This window comes from Diadema setosum, chromosome 22 (assembly GCF_964275005.1).
Source record: "Diadema setosum chromosome 22, eeDiaSeto1, whole genome shotgun sequence".
NCBI classification, from domain to species: domain Eukaryota; kingdom Metazoa; phylum Echinodermata; class Echinoidea; order Diadematoida; family Diadematidae; genus Diadema; species Diadema setosum.
In genome coordinates this window covers 9958844-9986157 of record NC_092706.1, presented here as the reverse complement: position 1 = coordinate 9986157, position 27314 = coordinate 9958844, and the positions used below count along the sequence as shown (strand labels likewise).

The window sequence follows — 27314 nt, the reverse complement described above, 5'->3', positions numbered from 1 at the left end:
TAGCATATTCTTTAACCCTTTTACTCACAGGAGCAATGCTTGCTTATATTTTTATCTCTCCCTTGACCTTTTTACTATTAATAATTGTGTACAAAAATTTATGTCAAAACTTAAACACAGGAATATTAATTAACCAACATGTGGGCTCTTAATAGTGCGTTTCACACAACAGGCATATTTGCTTTTAAGGAGTATGGTGATTCCATAACAATCCGATTCCCTATCAAAAAGAAAAATGCATTGTTCAAATTTGAATTTAACATTGAAGAATAGTTCAACTTCTGAGTTCAACATGTATGTACTTGTTGTACAAGGTAACTTGATATCTTTTTTTTTTATTAACCGCAGGCAATCATTTATAGTTCTAGCCTCCTTTTAGAGAGTATTAAAGCTATATTGTACCTTCAATATTAAAAAAAATCCTTAGGAGCATATACAATCAGGAGTAAAAAACTCACTCTTCAATCACTTTGGGTGGTCTGATTGAATGGCCACTCCTAGTTCAATACATACTCGGTGGGCCAGGTGTGCTGGGATGTTTGGTTGTTCTGGGTGGAATGGCGTCAGGGATGGGTGCAAAGTGAACTCGCCTTTTGGGGGTAGGCCTACTGAGGTCTCTCAGAGCGATTGATTTCTCCTCAGAGTGTGGCCATTCAGGGTCTGGATAATTTAAGAGTGCGGCTTAGCACAGACACCTTTGACGACTACTGATGTCCGTAGTCCAGACCTGCTGTCCCTCAGACTTGACCTTTGACCTATTTTGAGGTCTGGCAATTCTCAGATAGTACTGTGGTGGTCATGGTTGTCCTTTATTGCTTGCCTTGCCTTTCACTGAGCATCTGTTCGATTTCATCATTACTTGGCACTTGACTGAGTGTCTCTCATTGGGAGGATTTTCCATAAGCTTTCCTCCAGTACAGGACTTCAGCCGGTGATGGGAGTTTGTTGTCGACAGCAAGTCAGTCTCTTTTAGCAAGTGAATAATATGAACAATGCTCGAATCCTCTGCACATGAACCTCCCACTTCTCACTGTACACAACTATGTCATCTATGTATGATTCACAGCCATCAAGGTCTCAAATAAGACTATTTGGAAGTCTTTGGAATGTCACAGGTGCATTCTTCATGCTGAATGGCATGACTGTGTACTGATTAAGTCCTTACAGAAGTGGCATAGCAAATGCTGAGATCTCTTTTGCCCTTGGCATCAAAGGAATTTTCCAGTATCCTTTGAGGAGATCAAATTTATGCACATACCTTGCCTTACCTATCCTATCAATGCAATCAATGATACCGTACATGGGATTGGAATGAGTCAGTCTTTGTACAAGAGTTAACCTTTCTGTAGTCTGTACAGAAGCAATAGGTTTGGTCTGGTTGTGGTACAGCAGTTGGCCTCTCTCTCTCTCTCTCTCTCTCTCTCTCTCCAGGTCTATTCTGGCCCTTTCCAACTATAGCTCTCAAATCCTGACTTCATTATCGGACACAGTAGGCCTACAGTCTCTAGCGTGACAATCGATATCAGGGGACTTAGATCTAGGAGGAGTCATGCAGACTTCCTGTAATAGCTGCATCAGGAGGCAAAATTTCCTCCTCCACCAGAAATTCCATGAAACTATGCAAAATTTTTGACTTGCGCATAAAGCGCGTAATCGCTGGTATTTCACTTATAAATTCTCTGATTGAAAATTCATCACCCTCGATGATCATGCAAGTAAGCACAACCAATTGCAGACACTAATCAGAGCACTAACATTCCTAGTAATACACTACCAGACCATCTGGCTTATCCTCAGCCAATCCCTGCACACATTTAATACAGAAACACAGGTATGAATCAGCACAAATTCCTCCCGCAATCGAGCAGATTTATTGATCACCCAACAAACCGCTTACTCCATGTAGTCACATGTTCATTCACGTACAGTACAATACCAATATGCAGCCTATGCAGCATGCATAATGCTCTAATGATGCATGGTAAAGAAAGCCGTCACACTGTGTACGACCATGACAACGAGGACCAAATGTTTTGACATTTCCTTGCCAAACCCAACCAATTTACCTGGTTCCTTTCATATCTGTTCCCGGACAAGCCCCCAAATGTTACAGGTCCCTCTTCTCGGACACACAAGAGAAGAATGAAAACCAAAGGCAAACATCCCCAGACATGAATTTCATCTTTATTTCTATATTTTTACCTTCTTTTCTTTTTCTTTTTCAGTCATCTCACTTTTCAATGTAATCCCCAAGTCTTATGGGTAGTGTGCTCACTCTGCCATATCTGGTCCTTGGAAAAGACTGAATATCGCTCATGTCTGTCTTTTCTGTTTGAGGACTTTGTTTTCCATGGTGTTTTCTTCTTGCGTGTGACCTCGGTGTTTAGTCACAACAATGCTTGGAGGATAATGCACCTCTTTTCTCTCACTCTCATTCGCATAACCCTGGTTGCACTTTGTGGGAGACTGTTTTCTGTATTTTCTGGTTTTTTCTTGTCCAACATTTGGTGGTAGTTCCGCTGTCTTTTTGAGATCTACTCTGTTTCTCCTGGGGAATAGACCTTCATCCGTTGTAACTTCGTCCAAACTCTCGTTGAGTCTTTCTTGACATCACATGTTTAATAAAGTTATCTAATAAACCACAATTGATAAATGTTTAAATAAGATGGCAAACAATTAACATAATAACACACTGCTTCTCGCGCACTAATGTGGCTAAGGCATTAAAATGTTCTTGTAGGATTTCAAAACTAATCATCCTGAATTTCTTTTACACATGGGGGGTCATGATTTATAATGTCATTGTCAGCACTTGTAACAATTTTATTTCTCTCTCTGTGTGTCTAAAAATAGACAATGCCATATCGGTATGATACGGTTTCAGCACTAAATTTATTAGCTCCCCAACAAAGAGGAAAACATAGTTGAATATGCTAATTGCAAAATGATTATGAAATTAAACCCTCTGTGAAAAGAACATGGACTTTTTGATGATTACAGCATGCAGATTTCGTAATTCTGCAAAGGAATATTTTCCTTTTGTGCCCATGAGGTTGAAGGTCTTGCTGACCTCATGGCTCACAGTCTTCTTTAGAGTGTTGCCGCACACTGTGTACCCGGTCCCACCAACGAGATGATGCGTGTCTAAAACAGAGGTGAAAAGACCACATCCCTAAATAAGGAGAACTGATCAGCTACAATAGCGTACATGTATACATACAGTTTAGATATGAGCACCACAAATTATTGAGTTGTTATCTGCTGGACCATAATTCAGTCCGTACCTCCAGTCGTAGTCTTATGTTGAATTCTGGATTCACAGCACACGTCATATTCAAAATTACTTAGTAGCATAATAAGTTGCATCGAATGAATTTTGGATGAGAGAATTCAACTTCTAAACAAGGAATATTCCCCAACAGCTTTTAGTTATTTTCCGTACCAATTTCTTTCTGGCAGCATGAGAAGTATCTAGGAGGATGTTGAGCTTGTTGAGAGCCTCCTTGCTTTCGCAGGATAATGGCGGCAGAACAGCATTCTCAACATACGTAGCTTCCAAGATGTAACAATTTATTAAACAACACTTCATGAATTTCATAAATTTGATGGCAACTTAACCCTCTTGTATGAGTCGCGGATGGCCGCGAAATCAGCTTGCTCATCAGTGATGCTTGGGGTGGACGCTCCTGCTGACGGCGACCCACGAGCCAGCTGCTGGGGCCAAGGGACAGGTGTGCCAGCCTGTGCCTGGTGTGGTGCTTCCTCCTTGACCTAGTCCGCTGCACTTTCACTCGGAATTTGCTGATTGCCTCGGATTTCAATACTTTTCATGGCCTCCGACAGCTTCTGGATACTTTTGTCCAGTGCACTGGCCAAAGAGTCCACTTTCCCCCTCTAAAGCTGTGAATCGCTCCTCCGTAATTACAACTGATAAAGAAATCCATGCCAGAGGTTCTGCACATGATAACTGCCATACACACTTTTCATAATGGCATCCTTCACTGTCACATGCGAGTTGTGGAGTTCCTGTACATTTACGTTTCTCCTGGTAACAATTTCCATGCAACGAAAGAGCACATTCACTTTGTCATTCACAAGGAATAAACCTCCACGGTTCTGAATTGTCACCCACACCTTTGTGTGTTCGAGAAAAGAGTCTGCCTCAGTCGTGTCGGCATCATTTTTCTTCCATCCATTCAAGAATTTCACCATCATTTCGGATTCTTCCGAGGTCATCTTTCCATAGCGCTTGATTAGTGCATATGGAACGTATCCAGAAACATAACGAACAACTTGCTCGTCATGGGTGGACAATGAGGGCTCTTGTTCAGTAGTCTCGACCTTGTGGCAGAACCGCAAAAGTTTCTCTAACACTGTCCTCAAAATATACTGCTGCGAAAATGAGGCTGCTTTCTCCTCTCCTGCAAAGTGTGTTGGTATCAGCCTTTCAAACAAAATATCTGTCTGACCATCAGTTCTATACCTATGAAAATTCTGCATGATAAATGTGTTGGCGATTGGTCCCACCACCTTGTCTTCCGCAGAAGCAATGATGTCCACAATGTCACGCACAATCACTTTTGCTTGTTCTTCAAATGCTCCCGTAGTTTAGTCGATTTTGCTGGCAAGGGTAATGACGGTCTTTCCGAACTCTGTGTCGTTAGAAATCGGATCGCACTCTAGTTGGGCTATGGTTTCTTTCATGAGGAGGGCTGCTTGAGACTGTATTTCTTCTCGACTTTCTGGCAAAGCACCAAATCCTGAAAGAAAGAAAACAAGTTTATTAATTTCTTTACCATGATTCATTGTGAGTGCTGTGTAAACACAATAGCGCATAACTAGATAAGGATGTGTGCTATATATTGTATATGCACTAGCTTGCCCGATTGCCCAAGGCAAGTTAAGTCGGCCAAGTTTTTGAAGCAAAAATAAAAACAATTATTGGTCTAATCGGGCAAGCAAAAATTTCTTAATTATTAGAACACACTTGTTGCTTCAATAGATTAAAAATGTAGTATAATAATAATTTTTTTTTTTACATGTTTCGTGACTTTCAGTCGGAACGCAGAATTCACAAAACCAATTTGTTTCGGGATCGTGAGCGATGGGTACTGGCTTGTGACCGCCGAAACTGGTGCTCGCGTGCGCTGCTCCGTGACCGGTATCCCCATGCCCATGGCAGATACATTGTACATTCTCGATGATTATAGCCGATTGGGCAGTTCGGTCCATTACAAACCACAAGATTTTCCGTCGAAGGAACCCCAAAATAACAGAAACCATCGCATATCCCAATCTCTGACTCTTGTGGTTCAAACGTCAAATGGTCGCTTTCCGCCATAGAATTCTCAATTTTCTCGAGATTGAGCTGGACATTAACAAGGGAAAATTAAAAGTCGCTATCGTAAACAAAAAGCTAAGCTAGCTCAATCTGCACGATAATGCGCATGCGCAACAGTAGCACCACAAGCAGAATATTACCCATGATGCACCACGCCTGTTATCGGCGAACTGAATTTATGAGCGCACCCCACTGAGACGGAGTAATCCAAGGGATCAGTACGAGGAGGCGGTGTAGAGCATCCTACAAAGGGTTTTATTGAGCTGTTTCTCCTTTGGTTTGTAGCTTCATGGTTGTACTAGGCTTATGCGGAAAGTGAACACAGGAGGGCAACATAGATGGATACGGACCAAAAAAAAAAAAAAAGGACAAGAGCCTTGTCTAAGCTGGTGCCTGCCAACATCACTTGTACTATATTATACTCATGATGGACTTTTGTTTGATAATCAGTCCCATTTGCTGCACTACTGCACTACTGAGAATAGGTGTTATATCATCAAAACCCATGAACTTTTGGGGTTCAGATCAGTTCTGCACCGCAATGATTCATCTTACAACAGGGTAGGGCACTTGTGTTCAATCCCATAGAATTTGCATTTGGTTTAACCCCAACTAGGCCGGGCTATTTAGGTAGATCATAGAGTCGATCCTCCAGATCTCGGCCGTCCACAATTGTCACACACATTGCCTATGATATAAACTAAAGTACCACGAAGTTAGATTTTAAAATGATTCATTTATGCTCAGTTATGCTAATTTATGCATAAGGATGCATGAAATCAGACAATTTGGTATAAATCACCAAATAAAGCTCAAAATGGGCACATTTTTTGTGTAAATATTCTTTTTAGTGTCCTGAGCAAATATAAGAGAAAAAAATTGTTCCATCAGAAAAAATTTCTTTGAAGTATTTTATTGTTTTTTTTTACTTTATGTTTTTTATTGTGTTTTCGATGAAACTTGTCCACGTCCACGACATTGTTCCGAACAAGAAAATATGTTATTAATTGATTTTGGTCAATAAAACCCCAAAATAATCATGTTTGATGAAATTTGCCTGTAAGCACAGTTTGCATTGAAATTGTACACGAATTCACGTTTTTGAGCAATATTTGGTCTGACATGCACGTACATATTTATGCGCAACTTCGGAACCGCGCGCCCGGACATCGCAAATTTGGTGTCAAAAGATGTGGGAGACTCAAAAGAAAAAAGTCATGAAATGTCGCGGTGATAGCTTTTCACGTTAGCGATACGTCACGCGCAACATCGAGGAGGGACCTCGGAGGCCCCCCCCCCCCCCCGGACCTAGTTAGGGTTAAGATGCAACTTTTATCTGCTGGAACTGGCTTCATCCTATTCAGACAAACATGTACTGCCTGTATCTGAATCCAGTACCACTGCGTTCTGTCTGAACAACACCTGTGCTTGGCGGGCCTTCTGACATTTTTCGAAGTGAATTTTGCCTTTTGCAGAAATCTCACTCTCATGATGGAATCCTCTATCCTATCTCTCCCTGATCCAACATATTATTTGGTCCCTGGTGAGGGTCTCAAAGATTGCCCAAATGGCAGTTCTGTGCAAGAGGTTTCAGTGCCATGAAGAATTGCTCAAATGTCAATAGTGTTATCTAGAGATGTGATAGTGTCGCAATGACTACATCCCCTCATTTGCTGATTCTCTTGTCAATCGTAGGTGGCGCACTACCACAATACTATACAATTGTAACGTAATAAATGGGCAATACTATTACATAGTTACCCTTGCTTGTTTACGGAATACTGTAAAACAAGGAATCTTTGCGTGCATTTTAATTTTGCAAATTTTGCGAGAGCCGAGATTCGCAAAATTAAAGTGCATGTGAAAGTCCTTTTTGAACTGTACTTTACGCATTGAATGTTAGAGGCAACTCGCGAAAATTTCATGCCACAAAAATATCATGTTTTACAGTACAGGAAATATCTTCGGTCTGATGCATGCAATTTTATACCATGAGGCTGTAGGCCAAATAGAATTTGGGGCAAGACCTGAGATATTTCCCCTACTTTGTAAGAATGAGTAGGATGCAACAATTTCATCTTTTAGTGTAATCTCATTGGTAATACATGTAGTTTTAATGAGAACAGAGACCAGTAAATCATATTTCATAAACATTGGTGTACCCACCACATGTGCTTTCTTGCCTATTTGTCATATCAGCTAAGTGCAGTGCTGCTAGCACATGTTTAAAATGAGGCACATTGCAATGCTACAAGTGAAGCTTTCAGATTGTCCGTATAAATATAATGTAATGGTTAAAACCACTGAATTTAAGTCTTTTAAGTCAAAGCTTTTAAAACAAATGTATTGCTGCTTGTTTTCAAACTGTTTTGCATTTTTCAAGTTGTGAACTTTGAATCGCCGTGACAAGACAAATGTATTATATACATGTATCAAGCTTGCCTTTTTAAACTGTAAGCACAGTTTTAGCCATTTGAAATTTCTGGAGAGTAAGGTATAGAACTGGAATGACATCATTGCTACGTTATTTACATACCGGTACAATGTGTGTGATTGTAACCGACACCACTTATAATGTGGAAATGTGTGAAACTTTTCAGAACAATTTCATTAAAATGTATGACCTTTTGGTTTTTTTCTTCATGAAACCCACTGTTATATTTGTATTCACTCCACTTTCTACGCAATGTCAACTCGAAAGTGACCTGAAGGTCCTCTTTCATTAAATGTTATAGATCCGCAGTTTACTAATCTACTCAGCAAGTGTCGAGTGTCCTCATTAGGTGTCTGTGATTGACTGCTGGTGTATATTCCTATGCTATTGGTGTACTCTGTACGATATGCACATGTACACGGACAACCACACAGATGCAAACACTATACACACACACAGACACAAACACAGACACACACACACACACACACACACACACACACGTGTATGCATACACATAATGTCCTCTCTAAACTATGCACACATAATTATGGCACACATCAGTACACATGCCCTACTTGATGGACTAGCACACTCACAAAAACATATATCTAAACTTTAATTTCATAATCTCATGGACTAGTGATGATTCAATGTTATCCTGTGCCAGCACAGGGCAAATTTGCATAAAGTCTGCACACATTTTTCACAAGTGCACGCACACACACACACACACACACACACACGCAACATGAAATTCACAGAAACTTCAGTATGACATGCATTATTATTTCTAGCACCAGCTATACTTTTTAATACTAATATAAAAAGTTTCATTTATGTACAATCTTGTATGAAAAATAAATAGCTTCTCATATAAAATGTATAGAATAAACTTGAGATTTGTCACAATACTGTGTACACATAAGGATGCATAATGCAATGCTGGAAGACTTCAAAAATCTGGTGAAGATTTTCACACCCTTCAGAACACAAAAAATGTGTATGTTCCAATTTAAATAGAATACTGTGTCAGATGTACAATTATACTAGTGGTAGTGCCTGTCATTGAACACAGTTCACCCAAACATAATACAGTAGATACAATACATACACATGGTATTTAATTCTTAAAGGGATTGTATAGTTCTGGTTGAAATTGGGATTCGGGTTTAAATTTTTGCAAGATAATTAGAAACCACTTACGTGAGATATTAAAAAGCATACAATTTTAAGAGGAATTCAATGTGTCTTTGATGAAAATACTTATAGGTTTTGAAACGACCGATAAAAACAGAGGTCCTAATAAAAGGAGGAACCTACCTACCTTTCTTTTTCGGATCACTTTGTTTTACTTTGTTTTGGGGGATATCTTGGCCATTTCAGAAATATTTTCATCAACTAAACTTTGTATTCCTCTTAAAATTGTATCTTCTGTAATATTTCGTAAGCGGTTTCTAATCATCTCGTAAAAAGTTAAATCTAAATCCCGCAACTCAACCAAAACTATACCATCCCTTTAATTATAAAAATTGCATTGCATATGTCAGAAAAGTATGTCATCTTTTTAGTAAGTCACAGATCCATCTTGTCATGTACAATGAAAGAGATTATGGTATGAAATACTGTATACACCATATATCTAGGGAGTCTAATTTTTTGCGACTCGGGACTTCCCGACAATTTCGCGAGTGATTAAATTTGCAATTGTGGAGCACAGTACAGAAAAGACAAAATATGTGTGCATGTTATATTCATGTTGGGAGCAGAGTGAACTCAAATATTTTCACGTTTTTAAATTCACAGATAGCACTCGGCTCACGAAATTCGCAAAATAAAATCCTCATGAAATATTTGGTGTATATAGTATAATGCCCTAACATCTTTAGGAAGGAACAGGAAAAAAGGCTTGAACAGCACATGATTGGAGAGAGAAGGGAACAGTGCACATGCTCATGGAAGGAATCTCATTACAAAATAAACGAGTCAGATATAACAAAATCCTCTTACAAAACAAGTGATTTTGCAAGTCTCTACTCTCAACAATTTGTTTTTGTACCCTGTTATAGTGAGAAACCTGATGTACAGTGGACTCCCGTTATAACGAACTTCTCGGGACCGGCAATTTTCTTTCGTTATAACAAAATTTCATTATAAATGAACAAATAAACAATAAAAAACATAGAACGGATAATGCCGCGGCCTGAATTTTTATTTCGTTGTAACTGGAATTTTGTTATAACTGAGCTCGTTATAACGGTAGTGCACTGTAACGAGGTAATTGTCATGGTTTTTAAGTCCTTCTTGCAAGGTCTCCCTGTTATAACACCCTGCTCTGATCTTCAACATTCTACTTTGTGCATTCTTGTGCTTTTGAATACATTGTACTTAACCCTAAAAACTCTGCATTGGAACAAAATAGATCATTTCTTCACTTTTATTTCATTTCCAAAAGAAGAAAAGCTTATGGGAGTGTTCTGATGGTACTTTACCTTGCCAATATGTTTGGATAAAGGGTAGTAATATAACGCAATAGTGGAAACTTTGGCATAAGCAATTTTGCAGCATGGGTCAATTTTATTGTAAAGTGAAAAATTCTATGGACAAGAGATTTCTTGTACATTACCGTATGTAGGTAACAGGTGGATATCTTGAAACAAATATGTACTTCCACTATTTTGTCAAATATTTGAGCAATGCAACATAATCTGCATTTACAGTATATGAAAACATTCCACATACTGTAAAGTAATATATTACACTGCACTAGTTCCCGTTATAGTGAACACAGTTATAACAAAATTCTTGTTACAATGAAATGAAAATTCAGGACTCAAAATCATCATCTATATATCTTTGAGAACTTTACCATTTCTATATAATGAAAGAAAACTGCCGGTCCTGAAGACTTTGCTGTAACAGGAGAGTGCACTCTACCACTTGAAGTACCTGGGAGGCACTTAATGCATTTGAGGGTGATTACATAGTGTTAACCCTAACTAGGCCGGGCTATTTAGGTAGATCATAGAGCAGGGGGGGCCTCCCAGGCCCCCCCTCCAGATCTCGGCCGTCGACCGCGCGATCGCGACAAAAATTGGCACACACATAGCCTATGATGTAATCTAAAGTACTACGAAGTTAGATTTTAAAAAAAAATTATCATTTATGCTAAATTATGCTAATTTATGCATAATGATGCATGAAATCAGACAATTTGGTATAAATCACTAAATAAAGCTCAAAATGGGCACATTTTTTGTGCAAATATTCTTTTTGGTGTCCTAAGCAAATATAAGAGAAAAAAATTGAGCCATCCGAAAATTTTTCTTAAGTATTTTATTGTTTTTTGAATTTCTTATGTATTTCTTTGTTTTTTCGACTTTTTGTTTTTCATTGTTTTTTCGCCGAAACTTGTCCGCGACATTGTTCTGAACAAGAAAATATGTTATTAATTGATTTTAATCAATAAAACCCCCAAATAATCATGCTTTTATGAAATTTGACTGTAAGCACAGTTTCCATTGAAATTGTACACGAATTCACGTTTTTGAGCAATTTTTGGTCTGACACGCACGTACATATTTATGCGAAACTTCAGAACCGCGCGCCCGGGCATCGCAAATTTGGTGTCAAAAGATGCGGGAGACTCAACAGAAAAAAGTCATGAAACGTCGCGGCGATAGTTTTTCGTGTGATCGATACATCGCGCGGAACGTCGAGGGGGGGGCCTCGGAGGCCCCCCCCCCGGCCTAGTTAGGGTTAAACAATTCTCGTTCTCACTGCTAAAACCATGAGAAGCTCCAGCTTGGAAGCTTGAAAGACTATCTAGGGAAGACCATCACTTTTAAAGTTGAGAGCCCTCGTTTTCATAAGTACAGTTTTTGCCTATGTCAGTGCTTTTTTTTTTATTTTTTTTTTTAAATCAATATGACAGAATGATGTACACTTTAACCCCTGTGTTGGATCATATCTTCTTCTTTTTTTCCATTCTGTAACAATTAGCAACTATTCAGAGTACAGTCTCTACTATATTGGTAAGCCTCTAATATTTAAACAGACTTGTGATATTTCTCGAAAGGACCCTAAAAAGTCAAGGTTAATGCAAAGATTTTGTCTTACTTTTTTGGCAGTATTTTGTAGAGTTTTTCACCAAAAATACTGCAGGTTCATGGAAAATACTGTTTTACTGCAGGAAAGATAAAGATATATTGTTTTTCCATTAAAAACATGCCTTTTCAGCCCTAAGAATACTAGAATGCGTTATAAATACAAAATTGGCTTCCTCGTTCAAAGACAAGGAATACCGACTATGCTGTGCTGTCTTTATGAATAAAAAAGACTGCAAAACAGACGTACAGTACATTTCCAATGAAAGAATAGCTAACTACTTCGATAGCTATCACATGTGTTTGTGCCTCAGGTTTTGAACCGATTGAACTACACAATTCAGCTGAGAATACCTAAAATATGTATTACAAATCAGCATACAAAGATTACTGCATGTCCATTATGAATACCGTTGCACTAATCAGCTCCTTATCAAGTGGATTTTATGATCGAATGCAATGACTTTAAAATGGAATATTGCACAGAAAGTAAGCCTCGATGATACTGAAATGCAACTGTATTATACAGATGTAAAAGCATACTTACAAAGAGCATACTTATGCTTTGGTTGCTGGGTTGTTTTTTTTTTTTGTCTACTTTTACACTTCTCAAGGTGATGCTCGCTTCAAAACCTCAATGAAGATATGACAAAGCGTCAAGGTGTAGCACGAAGAACAGTCAACATCACTAGACAGAACAATCAAACAGACATCATCAGTAGCAAGAAATGACTACATCACACGCTTGCACAGATTAGCTCATACAGTATAAAGGAAACAAAAATAATTATATAAAGTACCTCATCGTAATTTTTAAGCCTGTTAACCCATTGGAGATTAGTCCAGAGTATACTCGGGCAAGCGTCTATGGGATATGCTTGTTATAGCAAAATTAGTTTGCCCGAAATGGGTTTACCTGCCATTGCTCATTCTTGATATTAAAAGCAATGCGTACAATGTAAAATTGTATTTATGTGCGGTAAGTACTGCTTTCACATGATGATTCATTGGCCCGGATTCACAAAACCCAAGGTTTAAAGTTAGTCTATGGACTAAAACAGGTGTGAAACTGGCATACCTTTCACACGCGCTAGGCGGCGTGCATACATCATTGAATGTTCGTCAGTATATATTCTCACACACATTTATGCACACTGAAATTAGCAAAATCCATGGACTATTACAACTTAAACTACCAATGTGATTTCCAGCCTATAGAACTCTGCATCCTCAGATAGTTGGCATTTGTATTGACAACACTGAGCTGGAGTCAAGGCCTTGGTGTGCTACCTCGAGGTGGCGTGGACCTGCGAGGCCAGCTTCAGCATGGTGGAGCCGGCGCTCGACGACCGCCTCGACATCGGCTTGCTCCCATAGCTCTCCATCTCCTTGATCTCGTTGGCCCGCTTGTAGAGCACGGCCGCGTCCTGGAAGTTGCCCTGCTCGTAGCGCAGCACGGCAAGGTTGCGCAGCGTGTCCGCCACGCGGGGGTGGTTCGGCCCAAAGTGCTCCTCGTAGATCCGTAGGGCGCCCTCGTACAGCGGAGATGCCTCATCATGCTTACCCTGATTTTTTTTTTTTTACATTACAAATGAAACAAAAGACTCAATCAGAACTTGGTGATTATATTCACTGCTACAGACTATTATACAGTAAGCTTCAATTTTCTTTGTTAATCACATGATTGAAGAAGTGTACTGTATAAGCTTTGATTTTCACCTACAGCTATTTTCGCGAATGAGGAGGTCACAGACATTTTTACAAGATGTTTTTGCATATATATATATATATATATATATATATATATATATATATATATATATATATATATATATAGAAGGGGTAAACACTGCTCCAATCGTGCAGGGGCAGAGTGATGCCTAAAATCACAATATTGTAAAGCAAGATATTTTCCAGCATGAAATTTTTGCGAATTAGAGCCGATGACCTTTTACACAGCATAAAATTTTCGTGAGTTGCCACTGGCATTCAATGCATATAGTGTAGACAGGAAGATTTCATGTTTATTTTCATTTCATGAATCTTGGCTCTCGCAAAATTTGCAAAATTAAAATGCACGCAGACAATCCTGGTTTTACAGTATTTCATCTTTTGCAGGCCAGGCAGCCACACACTAAAGTTGCCTATTGGTATTATTACTGGGTGAGATCACTGTATCAAATGTGTACGGAGTAGTTTTTATCACATCAGTATTGGTTATGCAATGATCCAAGTGTTCTTCTATAGAAAATGGTGATCAAATCTCGTATCTACCTGTTGGCACCTGAGTACAGCCAGATTGACGAGAGCTGTGGCCAGACTGGGGTGGTTCCCTCCAAGCTTTCTCTCCTTGGATTCCACAGCTTGCAGGTACAGGGGCTCAGCCTTGTCAAACTTGCCCTGTCATGGATTACATGTATAAAAGAAAAAGGAACATAATGATAATAATAATAATATAGACATTCATAACGCGCAACATATCCACTCCAAGGTGCTCCAAAAAAAATCAGCAATGCAAAGTTCGTACATTTCAGACAAAGAAGATATTCACAAGGTTACCAACATTTCCATACCAACAGACCAGTTCGCAGTAAGTCATGTTTCAAATTGCCCAAAATTATAAACCATCAGAACAAAATAAAGAAGCTAGATATCACCCACTTTCATAATCCTACTTGCTTTTAACCCACTGAGGACGGTTTAATTTTGCTATAACACACATTTCCCATAGATGCTTGCCCGAGTATACTCGGGACTCGTCCTCAACAGGTTAAGTTTTAACATGCTCCCTTGGATGTTTGGAAATGTGCTTTCACTGCTACATAAAGAAACTGTTAAGGTGCACTGTCTATGACACTGCTTGTTACAATTCTGTGTCTCATGTTGTTGTTTTTTTTTTCTCAGATGGCCCTATCTGCTCACACACAGAATGTAACTCCTAATCAGCTTATATACAAGAGATTCCTAAAGCAAGGAGATACATTTACTTGTGTTGTGCATACATCATAGTAGACAAAAGTCTAGTCAACCTCACTAAAAGTGGTATCTGAAGCCTCAAAAACAACAAACCGAGAAGAGAGAGCTCAACAAATGTTCTTGTTTCCCATGACTAGACTTATGGCAAATTTGATCAGAAATTTCACACAATTTAGTCTTCTCTTGGAAAAATTTGAATCAAATTTGGAGAGGAGTGCTCGATGGCTACACAGGGACACACAGCAATGCTGTCCGCTTCAACACAAAAGAATGACCACTGGCATAGTTGGCACATCACCACTACCAACGGAAATACAGTATTCATCGCATAATCAGGCATCTGATAATCGGGAACCTCGCTTAAATGACATACGCTTCCCAGAAACATTTCCAATGCATGTTATTTTCACTGGATAATCGGGCGGGGACCTCTGATAAACGGGACAATTTTTCTTCAAGCGATCTTTGGGACCAAAATACCACAACAATATTTCAAAGATTCCCTATCAGTTGTCGTTTACATCGAACTTACAAAGCAAGCTTCGGACTGGTGTGTTTTGACCTCCGTCCATCCAGTACACGTACATGCATAGCCACGAAAGCGCCGTGTATAAGTATCCATGCCATTGCAAAACACATGCTTTCGCAAACATTCTTCTCCACTACATATAAGCAAAGCCATGTGCAGGGAGAGCTAGAGGGTCGCGCCGAGGGGTACCGTGGTTGTGTATTCATGTACATGTACAGTACGTCAGTATGCATGTGTGTGTGTGTGTGTGTGTGTGTGTGTGTGTGTGTGCACTACATGTACATGTCGTATGCAGTTAGTGTATGGTGAGTGCTCATCGCGAAATCGGGCACCCCGCTTAAAGGGGCCATGTTTGCTACTCCCAACCTGTCCCGATTATGCGATGAATACTGTAATAGGGTTAAAGCCAAACATTCGAGAGGGGCTAACGAAACATGTAACCCGTTGCTTCCGAGACTACTTGAATTCCCATTGCTTCAAAACAGGGGCAATAGGTTCCCGTAGACAATGGGTCAAACTGTCGGGCACGGACAAGGAGTGCCATGGGAGAGGTGCCCACCTGTTTCCGGTATAGAACAGCCAGACTTCTAGCCGTTGCCAGCACCAATGGGTGGTCCTGCGGCATGGAAGCGCTACGGATGAAAAGCGCCCTCTCGTAGAGCTCCTCTGCCAGGGCGGTCTCGTCCCTGTCGGTGTGCAGGGTGGCCAAACTGTGGAGACTCTGGGCCACGTCCACATGACTTGGGCCCAGCACAGACTCACGCATGGCCAGGGCTCGTCTGAAGTAGCTCTCTGCGGCTCTGTGGTGAACATGGAAATATGAAAGTCACTCTCATTATCATAAGGCCAAGTAAAAAAAGAAACCAGTTTCTCGTCCTCGCGCGCATCGATTTTGGCCGCCGCATCGATTTTTTTACTATTTACTATTTTCAAAATGGCGCTGAAAATACCAAGAAATTCATAATTCTCGTCCCAACCCGCTCCCCGCCCGCATCGATTATCAGTTGCCGCATCGACTTTTTTGATATTTACTATTTTTTCGGCCGCAGAAAAAAAAAAAAAAGGTCGACAATTCACCTACCAATCGTGACGTCTCATTTCTAATTTTTACGCCTTGCGTCATCTACTTAGCTGTAGACTGTAGTACAGCTGTAGCTTCTGTGTGTAGTGTGTATGTAATAACGCATGTATTTCACACTGCGAGCTCGGCCGATCGGCAAGAAGGAATGACCCACAAAGCGTCGAACTGCACTGTAGTTGGATGGGCGTCGCGGCGGGCCGGCCTACCGGGCTGTGATGTACAGCGCACTCGGTACGTCGTGAACGCGATAGCGGCAACATTTTGGCGAACAATCGCTGATATTCCACGCATATTTCGCGCGTTGTTCGTATTTTCCCCCGTTTCTGATATTTTAAGCGGATGAATTGTACTGTACAAATGCTTGTGAGGATTGTACGGTATCGAGTTTGTATACATTTTCATGTCATTGTGACTATGTGCATGTGTGTGCAGTGTCAGAAGGTACGGTGCCAGCAGGGAGGTCCACACCTCCCTGGTGGTGCCAGTGCAGTGGCCGTGCCGCACCGTATATCGGCAAAGTGTGCGTGTTTTGTAGCTGTCCAGGGTCCCCCATCCCCTGGTCTGTCACGGCGATACATTCTATTTTGAAGAGAAAATGAATGCGCTTTTCCAGCAAATGTAGAATTATTAAATGGGTGTATATACAAAATAAATAACTTTTCCACGGATTCTGGTTTGTCTCGTATTTCTGCGGGATACTTTTCTTCACGATGTAAATTCACGGACACAGCCGTGAGTGGTATCATCTGTATAGTGTACTGTTATACAATCATTCATCATCCAAATAATGAGTGATTATCAAATGTCTTTTTAGAACATGAAGAAACATCTTTAAACTTTTAAGGCCAAAAAAAAAAAATTGTTTGTTTGCCCTTAATTGCCAAAACCCAAGAGGGTCGGTAGGTCGGTTTTTTTTTTTTTTTTTTTTTTTTTTTTTTTTTTTTTAATATCAGGGTACCCTTTTTTCCATGTCAATGCACTCAAAACTCCAAGAGATTCATTCAAATTTACGTCTTGCTATAGGGCCCGGTACGCGAGGCAGAAACACTCACTGACAAACACTTATAACGTTCATTTTTGTTAAATTTTGCAAACAGCTCCAAAAAAAAGTACCTTCCAGTGAGATGCTGGCAACTGAACTCCAAACAGTTTTGGTGCCATGACAGCTGGTAACGGATGCTGCAAAAGTAGCCATCTTGTGAAGGGCTGCACACTAACCCATTTTTTCTGCCGGTCCGACCTGTCTCTGTCGGACCGGTAAATGCCCCGTTTTACCATTTTTTACAGGTCCGAACAGAAAATTTACCGGTCAACAACGACAACATTTTAAAAAACATTAAATGACTTGCAAACTTATTTTCTTGTTTTTTATGGATGTACCCCCCCCCCCATGTACATTTTACAGATTAGTATTTTTTTTTTAAACTTGCATTATTTATTGCACAAGAAATTTAAAAATAAAGACAGGAAAAAATTAGAATGTTTGTTTGTGAATTAGTGTAAAATGATAATGAACAAAATCAGATTGTATCAAATGCGTTTGCGACTTTTTCTAAACATCGGCGCACGAACTTGCTGCGTAACCTGCTCTTGGTGGTCAGTTGGATTGCGATGCTTTAATGAATTTTTTAGTTGTGATATTTTCTGATGCACGCGATACAAGGGGTTCTTTATTTTTCTCCCGATAATCTCTTCGCATTTGTGCATGCGTTCTTGAAAGGAACACGACATGCAGGGCCGAATTCACAATCCTTTTTGCGCCCATTTCCACCTCAAATATTAGCGGGATTGTGACGATTTCATAAATTACTTCGGCTGTAATATTTTACGAAGCACGCGCCAAAAGGGGTTGAAAATGCGTCCTTTATTTTTTCCCGATAAACTCTTCGAATTTCGTAAGTGCGTTCTTAAAAGATGTACCACACGGCCGAATTCATGATACTTTTTTGCGCCTATTTCTACCTCAGATGTCAGCGGGATTGTGACGATTTCATACTAGTAAATCACTTCGGATGTAATCTTTTGTGATGCACGCACCAGCTATAGATAGAATGGTTGAAAATGCGTACTTTATTTTTCTCCCCATAATCTCTTCGCATTCCGTAAATGCGTTCTTAAAAGATATACGACACGGCCAAAAATCATGATTCTTTTTGCGCCTATTGTTTCCTCAAACTTCAACGGGATTGCGATGATTTTATGAATTATTATTCGGCTGTAATCTTTATGATGCACGGGCTAAAAGGGGTTGAAAATGTGTCCTGTATTTTTCTCCCTATAATCTCTTCGCATTTCGTACATGCGTATATACGTCACGGCCGAATTTACGATCCTTTTAGCGCCTATTTCTACATCAAATATCAGCGGGATTGCGATATTTCGTTATTTCGGCTGTAATCTTTTGTGATACATGCACCAGAAGGGTTGAAAATGCGTTCTTTATTTTTCTCCCGATAATCTCTTCGCATTTGTGCATGCGTTTTCAAAACTATACACTGCATGCTGGGCCGAATTCGAAATTCTTTTTGCGCCTATTATTGTTTACTCAAATTTCAACGGGATTGCGAAATTTTCATGAATTACTACTCGGCTGTAATCTGTATGATGCAAGCGCCAAAAGGGGATGAAAATGTGTCCTTTATTTTTCTCCCGCTAATCTCTTCCCATTTCGTACATGCGTTCTTAAAAGGTATACGACACGGCCGAATTCACGTTCCTTTTTGCGCTTATTTCTACCTCAAATATCAGCGGGTTTGTGGCGATTTCATTGATTACTTCGGATGTAATCTTTTGTAATGCACGCACCAGAAGGGTTTTAATGTGTTTTTTATTTTTCTCCCGATAATCTCGCCGCATTTGTGCATGCGTTTTGATAACCAACACGGCATGCAGGACTGAATTCAAGATCCTTTTTGCGCCTGTTGTTTCCTCAAATTTCAACGGGATTGCGTTGATTTCATGAATTTTTATTCGGCTGTAATTTTTTATGATGCACGTACCAACTGTGTCCTTTATTTATTTTTTTTCTCCTCTATAATCTCTTCGCATTTCGTACATGAGCTTTTGAAAGGTGTACGACGCGGCCGGCCGAATTCATGATCCTTTTTGGGACGATTTCTACCTCAAATATGTAAGCGGGACTGCGATGATTTCATGATTTTTTTTTTCTCCCTAGTATTATCTCTTCACATTTTGTGCATGCGTTCCTAAAAAGTACACAGAAGGGCCGATTTCGTGATCCTTTTTGCGCCTATCTTCATTGTGAGATCATTCTGAACGAATGAAAATATTCATTTGTGAAATGACTGTGTAAAATGAAACTGAACGCAATCAGATCCATTTACTCTATCGCTGAATATCGAATATGTTTTTACTTTTCTAAAAATCGACACAAGTAGATTAATTCTAACATGTCAACTGCCACGCTGCTGCGAAGCCGGGATCGGATCGTGAGTAAAATGACCCAGAAATGCGTGCGCTTCTAATTCTATCAATGCTTCTTGTCTGGCATGACCGCCGATCGCAAGCAAACGAAAAGCAGTTACACTGTACATGCATGGCATGGCAGTGCGTGAGCAGCGCCAATGCGCAAGCTAGCGCGACTACTGGTCGCCAGTGTGCAGACCTGTACTAAGTGCATGATATACAATTTGTACATGCATTGATTGGATTTCGTGCGCGTGCACGCATGTGAGCCAAAAAGGTTGCTACATTGTAGCATGCAATGCATGCTGTAAAACGTAGCCTGTGGACCCGCGCGGCCCGAACACAATTACGACGGGTCGATGAGATGAAAAAAAAAAAAAAACATTTTTAGACTTTTTTTATTCTTTCTCTAGCTTAAAATGGATAATTTTGGGTTTAAAACCGTTCACAAATTTGTAGAAGGTGAAATTTGTGGAAAAAAATAAACTTGAAAGAGCAAAAAAAAAAAAAAAAAAAAAAAAACGCGACCCGAAATTTCCGTGATTTTCGGTCGGTCGCGAAGGGCAAACAAACCATTTTTTTTTTTTGGCCTAATGCTAGAATGCCATACCAGTATCATTTTGACATCCATCTGCAATTGTACAAGCCAGTTTCCAGTTGAATGTGCTACAATTGTACTGTGAAGAACTGCAGATATACATACCAGCTGTGTGGACACAAAAAGTCACAATCACCAGTAAATAAAGCAGTGTTTTGAATATCATGGAATTTATTTCAGTCGTACATTTGTTGAATGACATGTTTTATACCTGTTTCAATTAATAGCACAATACATCAGAATTGCAAGTACACTGGTATCAGAAAAGCCATTACAACACTAAATACCAGTATTAAGATGGTCATGTTCCCTTGACATCTGTAGTGGAAAGAAAAAGCAAATGTATTTCTGCATGCATGAAGTTTCATTTCAAGTATGGCACATATATCTATTTGTTTGAAAATGCAGAGTGCAGGCAAGACGTACACTTGGGACCTGGTCTCATAACACAGCTACCAGAGTGATATTTCATTTCATAAATTGAATATAGAAAATTGTAAAGCCCTCTCTCGTTACCTTTCTCAGAATTACCGGACGAGAAACACATTATTACTTTCATTTTGACGATCCTTGAAAAAATAGTAAGATATCAAATAGTAAGGACCTCCCTCATCGCCTTGCTCAAAAAACCCGGACGAGAAACTACTTTCTTTTTTTACTTGGCCTAATCCCTTTTAACTGTGAGTTAAGAATCTCTTCAAAATCTATCCACACTGTCAATGGACCTTGACATACTCTTTCAAAGCATTTTAATACCTTTCGATGAGGTTAATGAGTAACCTGAACACAGTGAGAATTTGGTATGCTGTCATGAAAGAGACAGAAATTGCACATCGGGACCACAAAATTCACTTTGTTCAAAGCAGTACCTCATCTTGCTCACAACATTTATGTGACCATGATTGTTGTTATCTTTATGATTATGATTGTGCATCATTATCATTATGAATATGATTGTGCTTCTTCATCATCACCATAATCATCATCATTACTATTACAATTCTGAATGTCATTTCCATTATTGTTAAAATCATCATTATCATCCTCAGTAGATTACTACTAAACTTTCATATATTACAACTTGATACATTCTTTTTCAAAAGGGCAACACATTAGCTCTTGGTATGCATGGACTGCTTACCCACAATCCTTCTGCAAGTAGTACAGCATGCCCAGCTCATTCAGGGTCCGCGCCAGGTCAGCAGACTCGGCCCCCTGCGTCAGCTGCTCCATTTGCAGTGTGCGACGGCGCAGGGCGGACAGTGCCCTCGCTTGGTGGGTGGACAGCTGCGTCTGCGCCTGTTTCCTGATGGCATGCGCCCGCTTTTGGAGGGGATCTGCCAGTGAGTGCCTGGTGTAAAAGATAGAAGAAAATGAGGTTGACTGAATATATTTATAGCATGGCAATTCAAAGCTGCATTCTTCTTAGTTCCTGTATTGCTTCAGGTGAACATTACCTGAACAACACGGCTCATGTATGCAAAGATTATTGATGGGATGTAGCACAAATAATAGTTTCACTGTATTATTTGAAGAGAACTACAATGTACTTCACTAAATACACCATACCAGTTTGCAAAACTGAGCAGATAATAATCAGTTTTCTAATGAGGCACTGAAGTGGCAAAGCTAAAGGGTAAAGGGGGATGGAGCTACATACTTGTTTTGCTTGCGGAAGATGACGACCAGAGAATCCAGGACCTTGGCCACTCCCAGATGTCCCTTGCCCAGGGCATTCTCACTGATCATGAGGGCCTGCTGGTAGTACGCCTCCGCCGAGCCAAACTTGCCACCCTGGCCATGGATAGCTCCCAGCAGATGGAAGCACTGCGCCACACTCACGTGGTCCGGGTCGATGGACTCGCGGATCTCCAGTGCCCTCTGCACTGACCCTACGGCCTGTGCGGTGGCAGTAAAGCAAGATAGAAGTTACAAATTTGTTTCAGCAGTTCAGTTAGGAGTACAGATAGCTATAGCAGGGCTCGACACTAACGGTGGCCAGGTGGCCCGGGGCCACCAAAATTGAAAGTCGGGCCACCAAATTTCCAAAAAAGGGCAAATTTGGTGGCCCGCCTCGGGCCACCAAAATTTTGGGAATAGTACATCAATTAATTCGTAACTTTTTGCGCCGGAAATTAGCAGTCATATTTGTTTAAAGGATGGATGAAAAGGACTGAATGAGTGCCTGAAAGTGAGTGTTGCGAGTTTGTTGAGGTTATTTTATGAGTAGATCTTTGTCCAACTTCCAATTCTTACTATATGACTGGAAAACTTAGATATTTGACTCATTAAAAAAAAACAGGACTTTAATGTTTTTTTATTGTTTTTTTTTTTTTCGGGGCCACCAAATTTTTCTCTCGGGCCACCAAAAATTTGAAATTGAGGATTTTGGTGGCCCCATCGGGCCACCAAACAAAAAAGTTAGTGTCGAGCCCTGGCTATAGGTAGCTGGAGAGTACACTGGACAAACAGAACTTTAGCTTCATTGATACTATTCATTTCATGATACAATGAATTAAAGGAACACCGACACATGTGCCTTAATCATGATAAACAGAAACACTGTTTCTATTAACCCGTTGAGGACAAGTCTCAAGTATACTCAGGCAAGTGTCTATGGGAAGTGCGTGTTGTAGCAAAAGCAGCTCATCCTCAACGGGTTAATATATTGGTACCAGATGTAGCATGGTATATCACATCTTGGCATCAAAAGACATTATCAGACTAGGTACTCAGAAATAAAAAGAAGAAAGTTCATCAAGTATCTCACTGCATCATTCAACTGCATCATTACTTAAAGCCAGTGAAATGCACCGCTAGAGGTTCATTTCAATCAATATTATAAGTGGTGCCGGATCAACTTTGAACATCTCTTTTGAATGTCCCATCACCTGGTTGAGAAGTCCCAGATCCTTCACAAATCTCCCCAACATCTCATACATGTCAGCAATCAGTGGCAGGGTGATGTGGCCTCCTATATCTGTTGAGAGAGAAACAGGGAGGATGAGTCGACTTGAGTATCAATAACAATGACGACGACGATGATGACGACGACGACGATGATCATCACGACAAACAATTATAAAAATAATGATAATAACAATGTTTGTCAGCATCATCATCATATTATGATACTAATACTCCCGGTAAATGGACCAGTAATGATAAAAATATCAGTTATACTAACACCAACAATAATACAGTGATACTAAAACAGCAGAACCTTGAACGAGAGACTCAAGGAACACAAAAGGGCACTGAGACTAAACAATCCATCACACTCGGCGATAGCTGAGCACTCTTACAACACAGGACACAACATTGAATGGGATGAGACACGTATCATTGACTTTGAAAGCAACTGGTTAAAAAGAAAAATAAAGGAAGCATTTTGGATCAGAAGGGTCAATCCAGCTCTCAACAGAGACTCGGGCTATACCCTTTCACCAATATATGGTCCAGTGATTAATAAAGACAGGCAACGGCGCCAGCAAGACAACACTGCATAAGGCTTGAGAAAGTCCTCAGGAGAGGACGAAAGCTTGCCCTCTACAATTTTAAGGTTGGTTGAAGCTCAGTCATTTAATTAATAATACAGTGCACTCCCATTCTAATGCACACGGTTATAACGAAATTCTGGTTACAACGAAGTAAAAATTCAGACCGCAACATAATCCACGCTTTGGTTTTTGTTTTTTGTTTTTTTGTTCAGTTATAACAAAATTTTGATATAATGAAAGAAAAATGCCAGTCCCGAGGACTTCATTATAACGGGAGTCCACTGCATCAAGATGATGAATTGGAGAGGAGAAGAACAATGATGACAACAAAGAATATTGCTTTACACAAAGAGTTCTTGCTCACCTATTGGTAAGATATTTGTACCATCGGTGTGAATATTCAGAATATTCCCACCTATTGATAGCTACTATTTTCCTAACTTTGTACAAACTAGCTTTCTCCCTGATAAATGGCACTCTCATAGAGTATTTGTGGACTACAAATGACTTTGGTAGATCATTCCAGCTTACTTTCTTCCACCTTCTTGATGGTGGCAAAGTAGATGTTGGTCATCGCTTGCCGGTCGATGCCCATCCCCTGCCAGTAGGCCAACAGCTCCGAACAGCGCCCCCTGGAGTACATGATGCGGAAGACGCAGAGGTTACTCAAGGTCTCCTGGAGGCGGCTGCTGTTCCCGGAGACCTGGATAAGGTAGGGCAGCTCCTCAGTTAGACGGACCGTCACGGAGCCAGGTCTGTTTTGGGGAGTGTGAGATGATGACAACACAGATAGATATGCACTTATGCACTTATGCACAAAACACAAAAACCAAAACAAAATCAATAACAAAATCATGCTGAACACTTAATGGAAGCTTAGATACTTGAGTTTGTTGAGTACTGGTAATGATCTCTTGCTCTTTCCAACCACCAGTGAGCTGGCACTCACAATGACTAGTCAGTATGACTTTAATCAATAAAGTAACAGAACACTGAATGTTTCATTGAAATTAGACATACAGCTGTATACACTGTAAAAACTCAAACATGTAGAGACACTGACCAGAAATATACAATATGAATAAAAAATGAGATGGAATCCCATTTTCTTTGCTCATTTTCACTCAAATATGAAAACTTTGATGTCTGAAAGTTTGACAGATGTATCCATGAAATAAAGCTTTCGACCACAATAATTTTCGCAACTTAGATGTAGCGATATTTTAAAGGTCCAGTTTACCTTTGGGAGCAGTGATTTCAAAAATGTTCAAGATATCATATTTGATGCATATGTGTAGGTCTGTTGTATCACAAAACATCCTACCACATAAATTTTTTGCAATAAAGCCTAAAATATGAGGAGATATCAGCATTTTTCTCAATAAACCATAACTGTATACAGTTTAGTCTGAAAGCATTCTTATTATAACTATTGTTCACATTTTGTGTATTTAACAATACTTAACATCGATTATACGGATTCAAATTTTTACAGTGGTTGTTTCTATCCCTAACTCTCATTTTAGAACTATTTTAAAGCACTAATGTTGGGTTTTTGTTTCATCTGCAAATGGTAAATTATACCTTTAACGCCATCACAGTATCTCTCATATAATGCTTCTCCATCTATCCGACTCCCTTCTTTTCTTTAAAGTACAGCTCAAAAGAAGGTGAAGTTTTACCCTTGAATTGCAAGAATTTCCAGAGTTCACTCACTTGAGGAGCTTCTTGAAGTAGTGGATGAGTTTGTTCCCCACAGCTTGCAGCTCTCGCTCATTGTGCTGTTCCGTACAGTGACTCAGCTGCACAGCTTTGCGGGCCTTGGAAAACAAACACAAGTGATATTTGGAGGTGAAATATGCTTGCACAATTCATTTATCATCTTCGTATTCCTAGCTGCATCGCATGTCAACTACACTTAGGCACAACTTGCTTCACAGGGTACTACATATCCAAAAGTATGCTATCTAGACATCAGCATAAGAGTGCTATTAGTGTATCCTTATATTTCCACATATTGCTGGGAGAAAAAAGAACAGATGATATTGCTGCCACTGAGTTACACACACTTCTGTTCCTCATGGTTTTCATGCCACATGATTTTATCAAAGTGTTTGTTGTGACTCACAAATAAATCTGAATGAGGAAATGAATATTGTTGATTTATATAACAGTTACCAAGTTTATATTCATGCAGAGCAAACATATCTGCCAAAGAAGACACTGATGATGCACAATGAATGAAAACATGCAAACATTAACTTACACATTAGCAACAGTAAATCCTTGGTAAATTGATTCACAGAATTGACATACACATGAGACAAGTTGTCATATTTAATTTAATCAAAGGATTCCATTAAGCAACATATGTCTGTCCGGTATTTACATGATTGTGTAAGATTAAATGTTCAGTAATGAGAACCTGAATAAGCCCGAAGCACCATGCAGTCTCCCCTAACCTGTTCATGGGCGAAGGTGATGACCCCTGCCTTGAAGGTCATGACATGTCGGTAAATGAGGTCATGACAGAGAGGTGCCCACTGGTTCCAGGTCAGGTCCGGGATGAGGTCAAACAACTCGGACTCCGCGATGCCGTTCCTTGCCGCATACACAAGCAGGCATACCTGAGGAGATGTCGTCGAGGTGGGAGACCATCACTCTCACTGTTTGAACACTTGTCTTGTGTCCCAGAAAGCAAGTTTGGATCCTTGCTGGAATGTGGTAAGGTCTACATACTTTTCCCAAGGTCAACATACTATAACATTTGTATGGTCAATTGCACAGCCGATCCTGCTTCATGTATAAAATTCATAATTGCAGCAACATTAACAAGAAAAGATAACTTGCATACCCATCAGTATTTAGATGTCTAGGAATGTCTGCACATGGAATATACTGATCAGAGTTATACATAAATACTATCACTGCTTCTGTCCTTCTGTCTCATAACTGGCAATATTCCACTACTAATGTCAAATTTATGCACTATCTACTGCCTTACCAGTAATCCCTACTCCAATCACCACCTCCATCCTCATCATGCTCATATCAACATTCATCATATCAACCATCATCATGAAATCATCATTATCATCATCATCGTCATCATCACCATCATCATCATCATCATCATCATCATCATCATCATCATCATCATCATCATCATCACAATCATTAAGATCATGGTTTGTATCAATAGTATTAAACCACATAGAACATTTACCATCATCAGCATCACTGCCCTCATGATTACTACCAGGACCATTGTTACCTTTACATAATCCCAATCATCATAATTTTCATCAGCATCAATTTCTTTA

General features: G+C 39.8%; 1 protein-coding gene across 1 annotated transcript in view; it reads right to left on the bottom strand.

Moving 5' to 3' along the window:
- Positions 1-13167: 13167 nt before the first annotated feature.
- The window catches only part of LOC140245319 (nephrocystin-3-like), a 34346-nt gene continuing 20199 nt past the window's right edge, over positions 13168-27314 (bottom strand). The window contains exons 15-24 of the mRNA XM_072324902.1: positions 26454-26618; positions 25708-25811; positions 24523-24746; positions 23383-23471; positions 22152-22390; positions 21637-21842; positions 17708-17711; positions 15946-16186; positions 14156-14281; positions 13168-13446 (exon numbers count right to left, since the gene is read on the bottom strand). Of these exons, the coding sequence (XP_072181003.1) occupies positions 13168-13446; positions 14156-14281; positions 15946-16186; positions 17708-17711; positions 21637-21842; positions 22152-22390; positions 23383-23471; positions 24523-24746; positions 25708-25811; positions 26454-26618 (1677 nt within the window). The remainder of the gene's footprint in view (positions 13447-14155; positions 14282-15945; positions 16187-17707; positions 17712-21636; positions 21843-22151; positions 22391-23382; positions 23472-24522; positions 24747-25707; positions 25812-26453; positions 26619-27314) is intronic.